This window comes from Suncus etruscus, chromosome 9, assembly GCF_024139225.1.
Source record: "Suncus etruscus isolate mSunEtr1 chromosome 9, mSunEtr1.pri.cur, whole genome shotgun sequence".
NCBI classification, from domain to species: Eukaryota; Metazoa; Chordata; class Mammalia; order Eulipotyphla; family Soricidae; genus Suncus; species Suncus etruscus.
In genome coordinates this window covers 102,093,193-102,111,485 of record NC_064856.1, presented here as the reverse complement: position 1 = coordinate 102,111,485, position 18,293 = coordinate 102,093,193, and the positions used below count along the sequence as shown (strand labels likewise).

At 35.5% G+C, this 18,293-nt stretch overlaps 2 protein-coding genes across 2 annotated transcripts in view; both read left to right on the top strand.

Annotated features, from left to right (window-relative positions):
- Positions 1 to 18,293, top strand: part of SSRP1 (structure specific recognition protein 1) — a 1,220,984-nt gene that overhangs the window by 151,072 nt on the left and 1,051,619 nt on the right. The gene's annotated exons all lie outside the window — the stretch shown is intronic.
- LOC126017710 (olfactory receptor 5B12-like) lies at positions 9,149 to 10,102 on the top strand. Its single transcript, XM_049779762.1, has one exon. It carries the CDS (start codon positions 9,149 to 9,151, stop codon positions 10,100 to 10,102), a length of 954 nt encoding a protein of 317 aa, XP_049635719.1.

Below are 18,293 nucleotides of genomic sequence, written 5' to 3'. Positions count from 1 at the left end.
CCATGCCCTGAGCTCTTCAGAACTCTGCCGGCTTCCCCACCCTTCCAGCCCACGCGGTCTTCCGGACCCCCCTCCTCTTCTCAGCTCATCCTTGTCATGATCAACGCTTCCGCCCTCCGCCCAGATGCAAACGCCTTCGGTACCTGCTATTCACCCACCTCAAACCTCATCCTACAGCTGGTCAACGCCTCCACCATCACCGACCCTGCCTGCTTTGGCAACCTCCTGCCTGTCTCTAACCCCTTCGCTCTGCGATCCAGCCCCAAGCCTCACTTCAGCATCACCTTCAAACAGGTGGTGAAACTTGAACTTTGCCTTTTGGTACCCAATATGATTCCCCCTATTGAAAATTGTAATCAAATTCTTGTCATTAATTCCTCCTTTTAGTTCATAATTGCCCCCAATTTAACGTTTCTTGCCTGTTTCACTGGTTTATCTCCCCCATTGTTTCACATTTGTTTTTTCAGTCCTAAAACTACTGTGTTTTCATTGTTTTAATGCCTAACTTACCTGTCAAACCTGCTCTCACCCTAGCCTTAATCATAGGCCTGGGTGCTACCGCTGTAAGCACAATAATTTATTCATTGGTTCATACTCTAAAATCTGTCAATGCCTTAAGTATAACTGTTGTTAATAATGTTTACAAACTTAAACTAAGTTTACAACACTTAAAGCACATTGTTAAATCCCTAGCAAAGATAGTGCAGCAAAACCACCATGCTTTAATTTGGTTTCCTTTTTTTTGAAGAAAGGGGGAGTCTGTGTAGCCCTTAAGGAACAATGTTGTATTTTTAAAGACAAAACAGGTTTAGTTAGAGATAGCGTTCAACATATTGGTGATGGTATAAAAGATTTTGAAAAACATTTCGATGAAGAACAAGGTTGGTACCAGGATTGGTTTTTCTCTTCCCCTTGGTTCCACACAATCTTGTCCACTATTTTGGGCCCTCTTATTAGCCTCATGCTGCTCTTTTCTCTTGGCCCATGGATTTTCCGCAAAATTACTGCCTTTATTAAAAACCAGGTAGATGAAAAGGCAAAAACCTCTATTCAGGTTAACTACCAGCGTCTAACCCCGCGTGACTCCTGTGAAAACTTGGCTTTAGTCACCAAGCCGCCTTTCCAGCCACTAAATTTCCAGGAGATAGAGCGCATAGCTAACAGACGGAGCTTGCTCCGGCACTTGTGCTCTCGGCTGTGGAGACACCTACGACGGGATTAGCAAGGTCCCAGTTAGGGCACGGCCCAAAAAGGCTACAACGCATAATTCGGATCTCTGCGCGCACCCACGGCGCTTGTAGCCACCTTTTAAATGCGGCTTTGGCCGTGTCCGACCTGGTCAAACCTTGTATGCCTAAGACACGGTTCTTCCACCCGCTCACGACTTTCCTTCTTTTATTAGAAGAGAAAGGGGGAGATGTTGGGAACTGACTTGTTTGAGGACATTTTGCTGTTCTTTCTGCCATAGCCCAGCTTTTCACCTAAAATCAATATGCAGTCTTGCTGTAAATTTTTGAGCTAAGAGAAAAGAATGTACAGCTGCAGGACATAATTTAGCTCTTAGCCCGGAGGAGAGTAAAAACTGCCTGGTACAGTTATCAGAAACTAGGCCCCATTCCTTAAGACCACATTCCGGAGTAATTTAGGCTGTTATCAATAAGTATATGCTATATTGTCTGTTCAAGATCACTTAGGCAAGCACATATTGCACCATTTCCTGATAGTCAAGCAATTAGGAATGCAGCTAGAAGGACACTAGAAGTTTCCATTGAAACAGCACGTTCAGCATAGCTTGAAGGTCATCCAGCCCCTAGCCCACTGCCCACTTCCTTATGAGCCTTCGCGCCAAAAGTATGATTGACAGCACCTTTGTACTGCCCCCTTCTCCTTCACTATAAAAGAAGGAGTTATATTTCAATAAACGCCTTTGAACAGTGAAATATTGCCTTAGGCCATTTATTATTAACCTCTCTTAAATTTCTTACAGTGTGGTTGTGCTTCTACTCAGCAAAATAGGAGTGCGGTCGTCTGAGAAGCCTTCCCAGCTAATTCCTGCTGGCCGGGCCCCCCTGGGGGGCTTCTGGACCCTGCAATAGATTGAATTGATGATAGTGAGGAGGAGAAGGTGGAAGAAGAGGGAGAGAAGAGAGAAAAGCAAAACAAAACAAAACAACAATCAAACAACAACAACAAAAATACAAAGTAATGAGAAGAGAGGGTAAAAGAGCAAGGGCCTGTTAGTTTGCTTGAATGTGTTCGATGCTTAGGCTCTGTAAGAAAAATCTGTCGGTCACGGTTGTTGGTTTGGTGATCTGGCTGGTCATGTGCTTCAGCTCCTAAAAGAAGGCATAATCTAGAGATAAAGGTATGTTAAAGAGTTTTATTCAGCCATTTTCATGATTCAAGCTGAGTATGGTGCCTCGTGTGACTAAATACCGAGGTACCACCATAGGATGTTCACCCTTTGTATCCAGGAACCCCTATGAACAGAAAAACTGAGAGATTATTTTAAATGTGGTAAGGTTATGGCAATCAACCATAATGTTTTGAAATGTTTCCGTTGAACTCAGTAATTTCCCGTCATAATCTTTACTTGTAATCCTGTATAAGATCCTTAGTAAATTATTATGGGCCTTTGTAGTAAAACAATAATTACATACCTGTTCTCTCTATGCTGCTGTTTCTGATGTTGCTAGTTTCTTTATGATATAATGTGTAGCCAGGCTTTGTGTTGTTTCTCTTACCTTTGTTTTGGGCTCTACTCCCCAGTATATAGTGATTATTACAATGTTTGAGGTTTCTACTCTCTTACATCCTGTTATTTAATCGTCGGGTATTGGTTGTATATCTGGTGTATATTCTAGGTACTTCAGAATAGTGCTATCATTCTGTGTTTATCTTTTGTCTTCTGGTTTGCTTCATTTAACATAATATGTTCTAGGTCCATCCACGTTGCTGCAAAGTTTGTGATTATATCATTTCTGACTGCCATGTAGTATTCCATTGTGTATAGACACCACATCTTAATGATCCACTCATCTGTTGTTGGACATCAAAGTTGGTTCCAAGACTTGGCTATTATACTGAGTGCTGTGATAAATAATGGGGTGCACATATACTTTGGGATGAATGTCCTTCCGACTTGAGGGTAGATACCTAGGAGAGCAATTGCTGGGTCAAATGGCAGCTCAATTCTGAGTTCTTTGAGCACTCTCCAGACTGGGAGAATACTTTTGTTATAGTATTTTCTATGTGAGAGAGTGATAACTCATAGTACAGTTGATGGAAATAAATAACAGGGATAGATAAATGTGCATGATATATAGATGTGGATATAGAATCTATTCTGGTCTTACTCCTGATCTTTTATTTATTTTGTCAAAAAGAGATGATAACTTGGAATATTTGGTAATCTAGTAAGTTAAGTGTCCCACATTTCATTCATCTTCAGATAGTGATTTTTAAATCAATCCATTTTAAACATGAGTGAATTTCACTTCAACTAAATAAAATTTGATGTTATTCTTAATGTGATAAATTTGATAAATCTATAAAATAAATAATTAAATAACAATTTGTAAATAAATAAATAAATAATTTACACAGTAAATGTGTAGCTGAGAGTTTCTATTAAAAAGAAATAAATTTAGGGTCTGGAGCGATAGCACAGCGATAGGGCATTTGCCTTGCATGCAGCTGACCTAGGAAGGACCTTGGTTCAATCCCCCAGAGTCCCATATGGTCCCCCAAAGCCAAGGATAATTTCTGAGTGCATAGCCAAGAGTAACCTCTGAGCATCACCAGTGTGTGCCCCCCTCCCCGGCCAAAAAAAAAAAAGAAAGAAAAAATGCTGGAGCGACAGTGCAGCAGTAGGACGTTTGCCTTGCATGTGGCTGATTCAGGACTGACTGAATTTCAATCCCCCAGAGTTCCATATGGTTCCCTAAGCCAGGAACAGTTTCTGAGCACAGAGCCAGGAGTAACCCCTGAGAGTTACCAGGTTTGAAGAAAAAAAAAAGAAAAGAAAGAATAAAAAAATAAATTTAATTATGGTGACTTTACTTGCTTCAGCTTCTGCCTATTAAACCTGCTACATAATTTAAGGGGAAAAACTATCAGTACTTATAACAATATAAATTAAATAAGTCTAATTCTGCCAGTAAATACAATTTGAAAAAAGTGTGTCAATACATTAAAAAAATAAGTAAGGCAGTCATGGATTGTGGAGTATAAATATTAGAAAGAAGATAAATGGATTCAGGCAAACTCTATTAATAAATATATTAAATTAGTACTTCATGAAAGCAAATTAGACATAGCATAAGCTTATAATACTAATGTGTTTGAAAAAAATATTTGAACTGAATAGAAAAAATCAAACAGAATTAAACATTATAAGACACATAAGGGACATTGTAAACAAGTTATACCTACTTTTGAAACTACAACAGAAATAACAGAATACTTGGAGATGCTTGACAAGAATTTTACATAACAAATATGCAAATATTTAAAACTCTATGTGCTTTTTTGGGTGATTTTTGGACCACATCTAGTGATGCTTAGGGCTTAGTCCTGACTCTGGACTCAGAGATCACTCCTGTCAGTGCTAGGGAGAGATAGGAACTAAACTCAGGTCAGCCACATGATAAGTGGCTATTGTTTTATCTCTTCAGCTTTTTATGTTTGCTTCAAGGGTATAAACTTGTCATTAGAATGTGAATAAATTATTAATATATAATGAATACTAGTGATTATAGTCTACATAACTTATTATACACTTCAAAATTTCTGAGACTAGAATTTAAATGCTGTATTAAAAATAATGTAACAAGTATTAGATAATATTATAATTGCAATCATCTTTAGTAAAAATTGTATCAAATTTATACATTATAACCTAAATAATACGATATGTCAGTTATGCCTCAGTAAAAAATGAAAATGAGAGCAAACAACTAAGGACAATAAAAATGACATCTACAAATGCCAATGAGCCATGTAGTGCTAAGACATTAAACAAATAAATACTATAAAAAATTCATAGGGAGAATTATAGGCCTCTGAAAGAATGATATATCAGAGGACTTGCATGATATTCTGGTATCAACTCAAGTAAATAGAACATGAGGTAGGGTGTGTGCCTCTAGCACATAAGGGCCCCAAACACCATACAAGGGTCCCCCCTAGCACTACAGTGATTCTTGAGAGTCAAGAGTAGGCTCTGAACACAGACAGGTGATACCCAAAACAAAACAAAACAAAACAAAACAAAATCATCAAAAGATTCTACATTTTTAACCTAATTTGGGTGTGCCAATGTTGATGGAATACTTCAAGGCTCTTGTCTCTTAAGCTTTCTTTCCCCATGATTCCTAAACCAAAATATATTCAGATTTAGATTCAGGGTAGGAGAGTCTATCTGACAGTGGGATTCTCTTGAGAAATTTATCCATACCACACTGAATGTGTCCTCATGAGATTTGTGGATAAACGTCATGCTGTTTGCTTTGATATTTGCAAGAGCACAGCCCAGATTCTGTTGCACAACTAACTACAGCTCCACATGTGGGAAAGGAAATTCTCTAGCAAGATGTTGCTCTGGATGTGGACTTATGATCAACAACTCAGGCATGAAGATTTTGCATATCCTCTTTTGTGTAGTTTCATTTGTCTTCACTTAGGATGAATGTGAGTAACACACACACACACACAACAATATTTAATCAAAATGAACTAGAACAGGATGAGTCTCTAGAAGGTCATATATATATATATATATGTATATATTTTTATTGCAAATTAAAAAGAAAGAAAACCTAGTGTAAATACCTAAATAGAACAATTAAGTTTGATTTGTAGTCATTGTCTTACTCCCTTCTACCACATTTCCAATCTACGAGGCTGCTCTGAAATTCCTATGCTTCCTTTCAGATGTGTTGTCTAAATAATTGGAGCTCAGGGGGGAAATGCCCTTGCCAATCGTCTTGAATTTAGGGCGGATTATACTTATAAGAGTCAAGTGTCATCATCGCCTTTCTGAATTTCAGGCAATTTAGATGTTTCAACATCCATTTGGGAAGCTCCAATGATAAGTCAGATTCCTTAAGAATATTAGAGTTTGAGTCATCAGTGTTAAAGGCTAAATATCCTACAATATTCAAGAAGAGATCAGCTAGATTATAGAAAGTCATGGCCAATTTGTCTAATTTTAAAATGTATTTTTTAATTTTTCCAAAGAATGATTATATGTATTTCCATATAAGGGCAGGATTGCAGCTTAGAAGGAAGAGAGAAAATATTTTTCATCATAAGAATAAAGATTTGGCCAGTTCAGAAATATTCTCAATGATTATTAATAAAATTAGAATGCTTATGGTCTTGTAGTGGTATGGTTTGTGAAGAACACTGACATTCCCGGGTATTTTGTGACTGCTTCAGAATACTTGAGAAGCATTTATACTACTTAGCACTTTGAGGATATAATTTGTACATCTGGCTTTGTCCACAGAAAAATACCAAAAACTTGTTATTCATTTTGTAATGCAAATTCCTGGTACAAAGCTGACTTGTGAGAAAAGAATAGGACAAATAAGAGACAAATTCTAGATGCTTTCTTGTGTCAAGCATTGTAGTAAAAGGCTTCACATGTCATTTAATGTCACTTTTCACCTCTGAAAAGTAGATTTTCTGGGTGACACTTAAATGGGATACTTCACAGATAATAAAACTGAGATTCTAAAGTGTACCTGATGCCCCCCCAAAACCTGCCTAAGTGCTAATTAAATAATGACTCTTTTCTGTACCTTTTAAAAAATGTATATTCTTATACCTGGATTAAAAGTCACCTAAATGAGGCCGGAGCAGTGGTGCAACGGTAGGGTGTTTGCATGCAGCTGACCTAGGATGGACCGTGGTTCAATCCTCCAGCGTCCCATTTGGTCTCCCAAGCCAGAAGTGATTTCTGAGCACATAGCCGGGAGTAACTCCTGAGCGACACCGGGTGTGGCCCAAAACAACAACAATAACAAAAAGTCACCTGGACAATCTTTTAAATGGTAATATTATGTTTATATATATATATATATATATATATATATATATATATATATATATCTGACACAATTTTCCATTTCTTTTAAAATTTAATCTTATCTCTATTATTTATGTCTATTATTTGGTTATATTATTTCATAATTAAGAATTTAATTCCAAGTTATTTTATAAGAAGATTATATTGCTACATAATTAGATAGCTTTAAATTAGCCACTTCTGCCTGCTTATATTGCTTATTTCTATAATTGTGTTTACATTTTCAGACTTTATCCATAAAGGTCTTCCTATTCAAATAGTAAAATTAAAAGAGGATAAAGAGAGTAGAAAAGGATCTTAGTAGTAGAGTAATAGCCATAAGATAATAATCAGAATTATAATAATAACTAATCACTTGTTTGGAGAATGACATTATTGGATAGTGTTTCAAACAATTTGTTGTTTTATTCATCATCTACTTAAATGTTAAAAAATGTTCACATTCCCCTTAAAAGATTAAAAGGTTTATAAATACAGTTGCATAAACTTCACACAGTATTTTGAGGAGAATGCTTGATACTATGCGTTTTGACCAAACTGTCTGGGTTCAAATCCTATTTTGCATGAATTGGGTGAATAATTTATTCTTGCGTCCTTTAAAATGATAAAGCATCTTGGTCAGACTTTTATTTGAATGAAGCATAATGCTAACAATTCCTGAGGTCTGTCTCAAATATGCCACTGTTAAAGATAAAGATTTTTTAGCAGAATTATTCTGGATACAAAAGATTGTGAATATAAAAGAAATAAATTCTAATTAGGGTTTAGAGTTTAAAGTATATCCTAAGATGAGGAGCCTCCCACACTGTACCATGGCTTATGATTCTATGTCTTGTCCCATAAATCAGTCAGCTACTCCATATTAATTCAGTCGGAAACATTAGCAAAGTAGTATGTCTAGAGATAGATCTATGACTTGTTAGAGATTTAGAATCTCTATATTAAGAGCAAAGGCAACTTTTAACGTTTCATTTATCTCTGTGGAAATTAAAAAAAAAATCATATATAATGAGAGTTTGAAATAATCAGGACAGTGGGGGAAATATTTTGTCACTGTGGTGACAGGTGTTCTGTAACACCATATGACTAAAATATGAATATTAATACTATTAAAATTCATGCTACATCAAAAAACTGAATCTATGAGAAAAAAATAAAATTTGGTACATAAAAACAACTAAAGCTTTGCATCAACATTTTGAAAACCTGTTCCTTCAGTTTTATAATTGCTGAAAGAAGTGAAAACCTCACTGAGAAGATCAAGTGTTCGTTTCTTTTTTTCTCTCTTGACCTTTATTCAGTTACCATTCTTCAAAAAATATTTATTTTATTATTATTTTTCATTATCATTTAATTTTATTTTATTGAAACCATTGTTATTCACAAAGTCCTTCATAGTTGGGTTTCAGACATATACTGAATCAGGGCTAATTTCACCACCGGTGTTTACAGCCCTCCACCCCCCCCCAGACTGTACCCCAACCATCACCCTCTGCACCTCAGCCTTTCTGTATAACAGTTTCTTCTGAAGACAAATAGTTTAAGGTTGATGCGCAATAAAGAGACTTCATGAAAGTGTGACGGTCGTAATTTTCGTGTAGGAAACGACACATATGTCTTCTGCTAATAAGAACAAGGTAGTGAGGGATTCTCAGAGATATGACATGTTTTGTCCATAACATACACAACTAAGTAACAAATATCTCTCACATTTCACTCTCTACTCGTTGTTCTATGTCCCTCTTAGACAAGAATGCTTGCAAGATAAGATGAGGAAGATTTCAATGTGTTTTAAAGTGATAAGTTTATACCATAGAAGCAAACCAAGGTGTGTCATAGAATCATACTGGTCACTATTGGTCACCCAAATAGGGGCAATTCAGTGTCCTTCCACATTACTTCTAAATAAAAACCTCGCTCTACCCAACTCATCCAGCATTCGATTTACCTTCATGTAAAGGGATCCTAGAGATCCCTTCCACAGTTCAGTTCAGCATCGAGCATTACCTTGTGTTTGTTCATCTTACTACAGAAACCTGTCCTGATGGGTCTCCAATGAACTGGATGGAGAACAATTCTCAAGCGACTGAATTCATTCTTGTGGGATTAACAGACGCCACAGAGATGCAGATCCCTTTGTTCATTGTCTTTACTTTAATTTACTTCATCACTCTGGTTGGGAACCTGGGAATGATCCTGTTGATCCTGTTGGACTCTCGTCTCCACACTCCCATGTACTTTTTTCTCAGCAACCTCTCCCTGGTGGACTGTGTTTATTCTTCGGCTGTCACTCCCAAGGTGATGGTGGGATTTCTCATAGGAGAAAACATCATCTCCTTCAATGCATGTGCTGCACAAATGTTCTTCTTTGCAGCCTTTGCCACTATTGAGAGTTTTCTCCTGGCCTCAATGGCTTTCGATCGTCATGCAGCAGTGTGCAACCCATTGCATTATACCACCACCATGACAAGTTCTGTGTGTGCCTCATTGGTCACTGGATGCTACATATGTGGACTCTTGCAATCTTCTATCCATGTTGGCTTTACTTTCCACCTCTCCTTCTGTCGTTCCAATGTGGTTAATCACTTTTTCTGTGACATTCCTGCACTGTTATCCCTCTCTTGCTCTGACATCGCCACAAATGAGATTGTACTTTTCACATTGGCAGCTTTCAATGTCCTTTTCACTCTCTTTGTAATCTTGAGCTCTTACCTCTTCATTTTTCTTGCTATCCTGAGAATGCACTCAGCTGAAGGAAGAAAGAAGGCCTTCTCCACTTGTGCTTCCCACCTAACCACTGTTTCCATCTTCTATGGGACAATCATTTTCATGTACTTACAACCCAATTCCAGCCATTCCATGGACACAGACAAAATGGCGTCTGTATTCTATACTATGGTCATCCCCATGCTAAACCCTGTGGTCTACAGCCTGAGAAACAAAGAAGTCAAGAGTGCATTCAGTAAGGTATATGGAAAAGCAATGTTCTCATTGGGCTCAGCCTTTTAAAATGTAATAGTGTATGTAGAGACTATTGGGCTTCTTGGGTTTATGTCAATATTTTTGAATTTTAAGTCTTTTTTGGGGGGTATGTAGTTTCCCTCCTAAATAACATTAGGTCTATTTGTACTTTGGAAAATGACTGAATTGAAGAATTGTTATGTCTTTTCCACAGATGAGATTATTTTGAGAGATCTAGTTTCTAAAGTGGTGGTCAAGAGGGCCCCACCTCAGATAACTGGACTGATATTTAATGGAAAGGCCCAGGATGATTTGTGTTCTAGAGTTGGAATGCTACTGGTTTCTGAACCACTTTGATAGTACTCAAGGACCTCCAGAACTGAACCAGGTGATGCTCAGGAACAGTGTGGTTCCAGGGCTAATTGCAAGTACCTTAACCCTGTACTATCTCTCCAGACTCATGATTAATTAATGCATAGTTACAATAGTTACAATCTTAGATATGAAGGGACACCAACTATATCACTTAATTGGCCTGAATTGTTTTGTAGGGAAACCATTGATTATTTATACCAAAACTACATTTCATTTTAAGTTACTAGGATTTCTAAGAATTCCATGATTTGTTTACATAGTGTGACATTAATATTGCTAAGATGACCTTGAGAAATTGTTAGATGCATAGTGTAAATGGCTCATTTCAGGTTATTTAAGAAATTAATTTCCATTGGAAGCAAGAGATCTGTAAAGTTTATACCTTACTATTAGCATATACCTAGTCTCTAAACTCATTGGCAAGGATGCCGCTGGTGGGTTGGCTAATAAAGATGAATCTCTCTCCCTTTTTCTCTCTATATATAAAATATTTAATATATATATTTTTTGAATTTTAGTAACACAAAAATTAAAGGGCAAAGTATATCAACTTCTATTTTTCTTTAGAATTCTAATAGATAAAATTCATAAAAGGATCCCTGACAGAGAAAACTACATAAATTCTTGTCAAGTATTTCCCTATTTTAACTAGTATGCAGGTAGCATTGTGAATATTGTGACCCTAAAACAATGGATCGATCAAATGTTTTGATACCAAATCATTAGCACCATACGCCATTTAGGTTTCTATACAAGCATAGAACAGTTCATCCCTGACCAAGAAAACTGAAACTCAAGGAGTAAAGTCATTTGTTTTTGTAAACAAGATTATGAAAAGTTCTCAGCTTATATAACTGTCGAATGAAGCACCCCAGAAGCACTTGGAAAGTCGGTTCCAGTTATAATACAAAGAAATGTTTAAATATTATTCCTGAATTCACCTCAAGTGAATATGACTTAATAGATATAAGATAGAACAAAGTACTAGGTAACTTGTAAAGTACAGTCAGTTTCCCCAAAGTCTGAAATATAGAAGAGGTAGGATGGAAAATATAATATTCATTTGGCAACTACTGTTCACACAATTATTTGCCAATCTTTTTTCAGCACTGTACTGACACTGTGAAAATCAATCTTCATGAGAGGATAAAAGAAGACTTTAGTGTTGGGCAGATGGTGGAAAATTGAGAATTCTGAAGCTGTTTGTGGGGATCCAAAGCATCTTTTCCAGTTATGTTCAGCTAATGAATATTTAATTCTGTAACATACTGCAGGAAAAATAAAAGATAGTAAAGTGAAAGAAAATTATTTTATGAAGAATTTCTTATCTCAGTATAACACAATAATTGTTTTAACCCAAGCATTCAAAGACTTGAAGAGATATGCGAATACCAGAGCACTATTGATTTAGTATCATTCCTAGGTCTGTTTACAACCTTCAATGATTATATTCTGGATACTTTCCCAAATCCCCAGGGCTTCATCACAGTTTTAAATAGGAGCACATTAAATACAGGGTTTTTTGACATATAAATATTTTATTGATATGGAGCCCTTGTTTTACCCAAATGTTACATTCTTTATAAGGAAATCATTATCATCTGTTTGTCTGAGGGCCACACCCAACAGTGCTTAGGTGTTACTTCTGGCTCTGAGCTCAGAAATCACTTTTGGCAGGTGCAGGGGACCTTATGGGATGCCAGGGATCAAACTAGGGTCAGCAGCATACAAGGCAAATGCCCACCTGCTATGCTATTGCTCCAGTCCCAATACTTCATCATCTGGGAAAATTGTCATCCCTTGTTTTAGTTTTGTGCTAACAAGAAGGTTCACTTGGATGAAGAAACTTATCTAGAATTTTTCATGTTCCTGCAAACATCTACTTTTAGGAGGACTGGGGGATCATAACCCTTAATATTGGTTTGTAATCTTTCAACAAATATCAACGAAAATTCCAATCCCCCTGATGACAATAAGTAGGTTAAGTAAATGAACCCTAATGAGTACCCATGAAGATACTCTCGTCTTTTCAGTCTTGGTGAGGGACACAAGCAACATACAGCTGTATGGGCAATAATTTAACCATGTCTTACATCCTATGTAGGGCAGCAATGGTATAATGTAATAGTTTATATCATGTCAAATATACTTCTGCATATTTTAAAATAAAAATTAGTCATATACAACTAAAATTATCTGCTTATTTGAAGTAGTTCATGAACTTAATGCCTATAAGAGACTAGATGCTTTCTGTCCCCTGTCAATACAATATTTCAATTTCAATCCAAATTGATTATTGAAAAGGATAATAACTTTGGAACCACAGAGATTCAGTGTCAGGTGAGACCTTCACAAAAGAGATTTTTATCCTAATTATAGTTCCCTATCCTTTCACCACATGAGTACTCAGTAAATTAGAGCAATCTATCATCCAAGAAGCAGGTTCTCACCATACTGAATCTGTGAGTACCCAATGTTGAGAATTATAAGAAAACAATAAACATGTATTTGAATAAGCCACTCAAACTATTGTACTTTGTAGAGAAAAAAAACGTAAGTGGTCTAAGAGAAAAAGTATGAGTAATATCAGAATGAACCTGTTTTTCCGCAAATTACTGCTACTTGGTATAACCAGGACTGAATAACAACAGCAAGAGAAATTCTTGCTTTGGATATAGAGGAATTAAATAATATCCTTGACTACTCAGATTTTATCAAACAAATATGAGGATTTTACAAGTGAAAAATGTTCCTGGGGTCTTTAGAGAGAGTTTGAGTGTTAAGTTGCTTACCTTCCAAGAAAATAACCCAAAATTAATCCTTAGCATCACACATGGTCCCCTGGACTCAGACCATACTGAATAGTGTCACCAGATGTAGTCCAAAAAATTAACAAAAATAATTTATGTCTGAACTTGTCAACCTGCTTGATATTGCACACCCTAAATCTAGGCATTAGCGTATACAACAACCCTCTAAAGTTTTTCAAGATTTGTTTTTCTTTAGGATTTCTCAAGTACTTATTTATTTTACAAATATTTAAATTAATTAATGGGGAAATATGAGACTGAATTATCATGCAGGTGGAGAATCAATGAGTGAATGAACTGAGATTGAATTAATTCAGCATTGTGTTGGATCCATTCTTGCCACCTACTGGATTCAAAATTTATGTATTCTATTTCCCAGAGAGAGGACATGTCAGATCACTCAACAATATTCAGTTTTATTTTATCTCATGTAACTGTAGATCGTATTCCACTTTATTGACAAACTCAATATGTGTATCTCAAGAGAGCCCATATGACCCTGAGACCTTTGAAGCATTCTGTGCTATAATGAAATTCAAAAAATTAAAAATGAGCAGTCAGGTTAGTAGATAACAGAACTACCAACTATGATAGGAAAGATTTTATTTGTAAAGACTGCAACTAAAGGAAATACCTACATATCAGAAAAAAGAACAGACATAATTTATTGAAGATATTCACAGATATTGCACTAGATATCCAATATTCATGTTTTTCATTATATACAAATGAAATTCCATCAATAGATTACCCATTTAACATTAGAGAAAAAGTACTGAGAAAATTTTTCCGCTAGTCTAAATACATATAAATTTTATATAATTTACATTTTAAATTTTTGACAAGGGGAAATCTCATTATTGTTTATAAAGTCTGAGACCCATTCCCCCATGACTTCTGGCCAACTGGGCTAGAGAATCAGAGAGTGAAAAGGTCTGATGATGCAGAGTTCCTCATACTCTGTGATGGTGGCAATTACTCAGGCCAACATTTAAGTGCCTAGAGAACCTGGAGGGTCATATTAGGCATTGCTCAGAGGATTGCTTTTAACCCCTATACTCTGTCTCTCTCTGCTCTCTCTCTCTCTCTCTCTATATATATATATATATATACATATACTATATATACATATATACACATAATTATACAGTTCATATTTTAGATACATACTTTCAGTGTAGATTTTAGATACATATTCTGTTAAATATTTTAGATACAAATTTTAATTCAATATGTATAGACATAAGTATCCTTGACCTAGAAGATGAATAAATTTCAATGCCAAGAAATAAGGCTATTTAGCTATTCTGATGAAGAACTGAAAGTGATGCTTTTGAGAAACAGTATATCAGTACATGTAATGAGTTCCAGAGACGGACTCCCTGAAAAAAAAAAAACATGGAATTTACAATGATCTCTTCCACTAGATGCTAAAAAAATATCTCTAAATACCTATTTGGTTTGTTTCAGAATCAGTCTCCATGCTTTAAATGAATGAGACATCCTCTTAACAAAAACAGAACAGGCCACCAATTATCTACAACATTGGACAGTATCAGAAATTTTCCTACTGAAACTGCAAAATAGTTTACAGTGAGAACTATACAAAATAGAGAGAACAAAATGCTACATAATTATTTTTAGATAAATAGTAAAATAATATATATAGGGTAAACTTATTCATTAAATGCAGTCAAGAAATTCAATAAGCAAGACAAATCAAGCCTAAGATAAATATTGTATGCAAACATAAAATAAATCATAAGTCAGGACATAACTTTAAAAATAAGTGTGATCTAAATATACATAACTATATAAAAACATGTTCATAAAAATCAGAGAAGAAAACAAATGAAACAAAAATACACAGTCATTAATCTACACAGAAACATAAAAAGAGCATTCCATTAAAGTGTATATGATTTTATAAATTATTTTAGTAGAAGGGACGGATAGAAAACAAAAAGAGGATATTTTCTTCCATGCCCAAAAAGAGGATATTTTTAATATTTTTAATTATATTAGAACACATTTAGTTTAAGATTAACATGTAAAATTATAAAATTTTAAGTATGCAAAATGCAACCTTGAGGAATTAAAAAAGAAAAGAAAAACATAAAATAATGTAGGAGACTGAAAAAAATAGATTGAGAAAATCCAGCATTTATATATAGGAGTTCCAGAATGAGAAAAATAGGGGAAGCAAAAGAAATAAATGTTCAAAATACAAAATATATCAGATTTTGCAAGTGTGAATAGTATAATAAACCATCTATTTGAAATACCACATTTAGTTATGAATTGTAAGCATTTTTAAATATGTACTTGATCACATTATTATCATTGTGGAAAGCAGTAAGTACTCAATTTTAGACAGCAGAGAGAAATAGACAAGTAATAACCAGAGTTAGTGCCAACTTCTGTTATTAAAATCAGTAGACAGTGGATTAATATCTTCAAAGGTCTGAGAGAAAATAACTAGTAATCCATATTTCTATACAATGATAAACTATAATTCTGTATAATGATAAAAATGAAGGCATTTTCAGATATACAAAGAATGAAAGTTAATTTCCTCTTCACGGTTACTCAAGTACAGAGAAGATAGTTCAGCAAGGAGGAAGAGAAGTAATTTATCTGATTTAGCTGTTTTGAAGAATAAAGCACTTTTCACTTTCACTATCTGCAGCAAGTATATCTTCAGTTCTATTCTCTTCATATAATAATAATGGAGAATAATAAACTTCAAAGTGGAAATATAATTTGCAGAAGGTTTCCACTCAGTTTTTCAGCACTTGATTTGTGTTCAAGTGGTTTATTTATAAGATAATTATAGAAATATCACCTGTAGAGTAAAAAGAGAATATGTCATTTATCTCTTCTTTTTCTTCTATCCTTTATTGATGCCTACCTACAAAGAAATTAATCACCCAACTTTTCCAGTGTGGTATACTCATTGAATTAGTCTGTACTTGAAACCACAAGAACAGAAATTGTCTTAGTATTATCATACACATAAACAATGAGTTGAAATGGGATCTGGCTGAAGTACCAATGATGTCTACAACAAGGGGATAATTCAGCTCAAGGGAGATTATTACAGCTGTTTTCATATCCAAGTCAAGACTGTTGATTAGTTTTACTATCAATTGTAATTACTTAATACTTAATATAAGTTTTATTAGTGAGACATCTGAGACTTTATTATGCATATTTTATTATCTGAAAATATATACAATCTAATATAGCAAGAGTTTAACCTTTTTGTATTCTAACTTGAAAACTTTTCATTTAGTTGTTTGTTTTTTTTTGCCTAATTACTATGGCAAAGACTTCTATGTTGACATTTTTTGCCCAGGATACAAGAGCCACCCACTGAATGGAAGAAACTATTCACCCAATACAGATAAGGGGCTAATATCCAATATATACAAGGCACTGACAGAACTTTACAAGAAAAAAACATCTAATCCCATCAAAAAATGGGGAGAAGAAATAAACAGACACTTTGACAAGAAAGAAATTCAAATGGTTAAAAGGCACATGAAAAAATGCTCCACATCACTAATCATCAGGGAGATGCAAATCAAAACAACTATGAGGTACCACCTCACACCACGGAGAGTGGCACACATCAGAAAGAATGAGAACAAGCAGTGTTGGTGGGATGGGGAGAGAAAGGAACTCTTATCCACTGCTGGTGGGAATGCCATCTAGTTCAACCTTTATGGAAAGCAATATGGAGATTCCTCCAAAAACTGAAAATTGAGCTCCTATACGATCCAGCTATACCACTCTTAGGAATATATCCTAGGAGCACAAAAATGCAATACAAAAATCCCTTCCTCACACCTATATTCATTGCAGCACTATTTACCATAGCCAGACTCTGGAAACAACCAAGATATCCTTCAACAAATGAATGGCTAAATGGTACATATACACAATGGAATATTATGTAGCCGTCAGGAGAGATGAAGTCATGAAATTTTCCTAAACATGAATGTACATGGAATCTATTATGCTGAGTGAAATAACTCAGAGGGAGAGAGATTGTTGAAGAATAGTCTCCCTCATTTATGGGTTTTAAGAAAAATAAAAGACATTCTTGCATTTAATTTCAGAGACAAAAGAGAAGAGGGCTGGAGGTTCCAGATCACTACATGAAGCTCACCACAAAGAGTGATGAGTGCAGTTAGAGAAATAACTACACTGAGAACTATCATAACAATGTGAATGAATGAGGGAAGTAGAAAGCCTGTCTAGAGTACAGGTGGGCGTGGGGTTGGAAAGAGAGAGATTTGGGACACTGGTGATGGGAATGTTGCAGTGGTGAAGGGGGGTGGTATTCTATATATGACTGAAACCCAACCACAATTATGTTTGTAAACAAGGTGTTTAAATAAAGATACTAATAAAAAAGAAAAGAAGGGCCGGGAAGGTGGCGCTACAGGTTAGGTGTCTGCCTTGCAAGCGGATGGACCTCGGTTCGATCCCCCGGTGTCCCATATGGTCCCCCCAAGCCAGGGGTGATTTCTGAGCGCATAGCCAGGAGTAACCCCTGAGCTTCAAATGAGTGTGGCCCAAAAACCAAAAAAAAAAAAAAAGAAAAGAAGCCAGAGATACAACAGAGGATAAAGAGCTTGCCTTGCATACAGCAGGTTCAATCCCCAACACTCAAAATGTTCCCCACAAGCCTACCAAGAGTGATCCCTAAATGAAGAGCCAAGAGTAAGTCCTGAGCACTCCTGGGTGTTGCCATAAAGAAAAAAAAGCAAACATAAAACTATATCAATTAATATTGGTGAAGGTGGATATCCTTGTGATGGTCTTTGAGGACAACTTTAGTTTTTCACAATTGTTCATGTTAACTGTATATTTGACACATATAGCCTTTACCATGATGAGGTAAATTTCTTCTATCTCCATTTTTTTCTTTTAAGAATTGTGATTTACAAATTATTCATAGTTGTTTTACACATACAATGTTTCAGCACCAATTGCGCCACCATTGTCAATCTCTCTCCACCAATGTTCCCACAGTTCTTCCCATA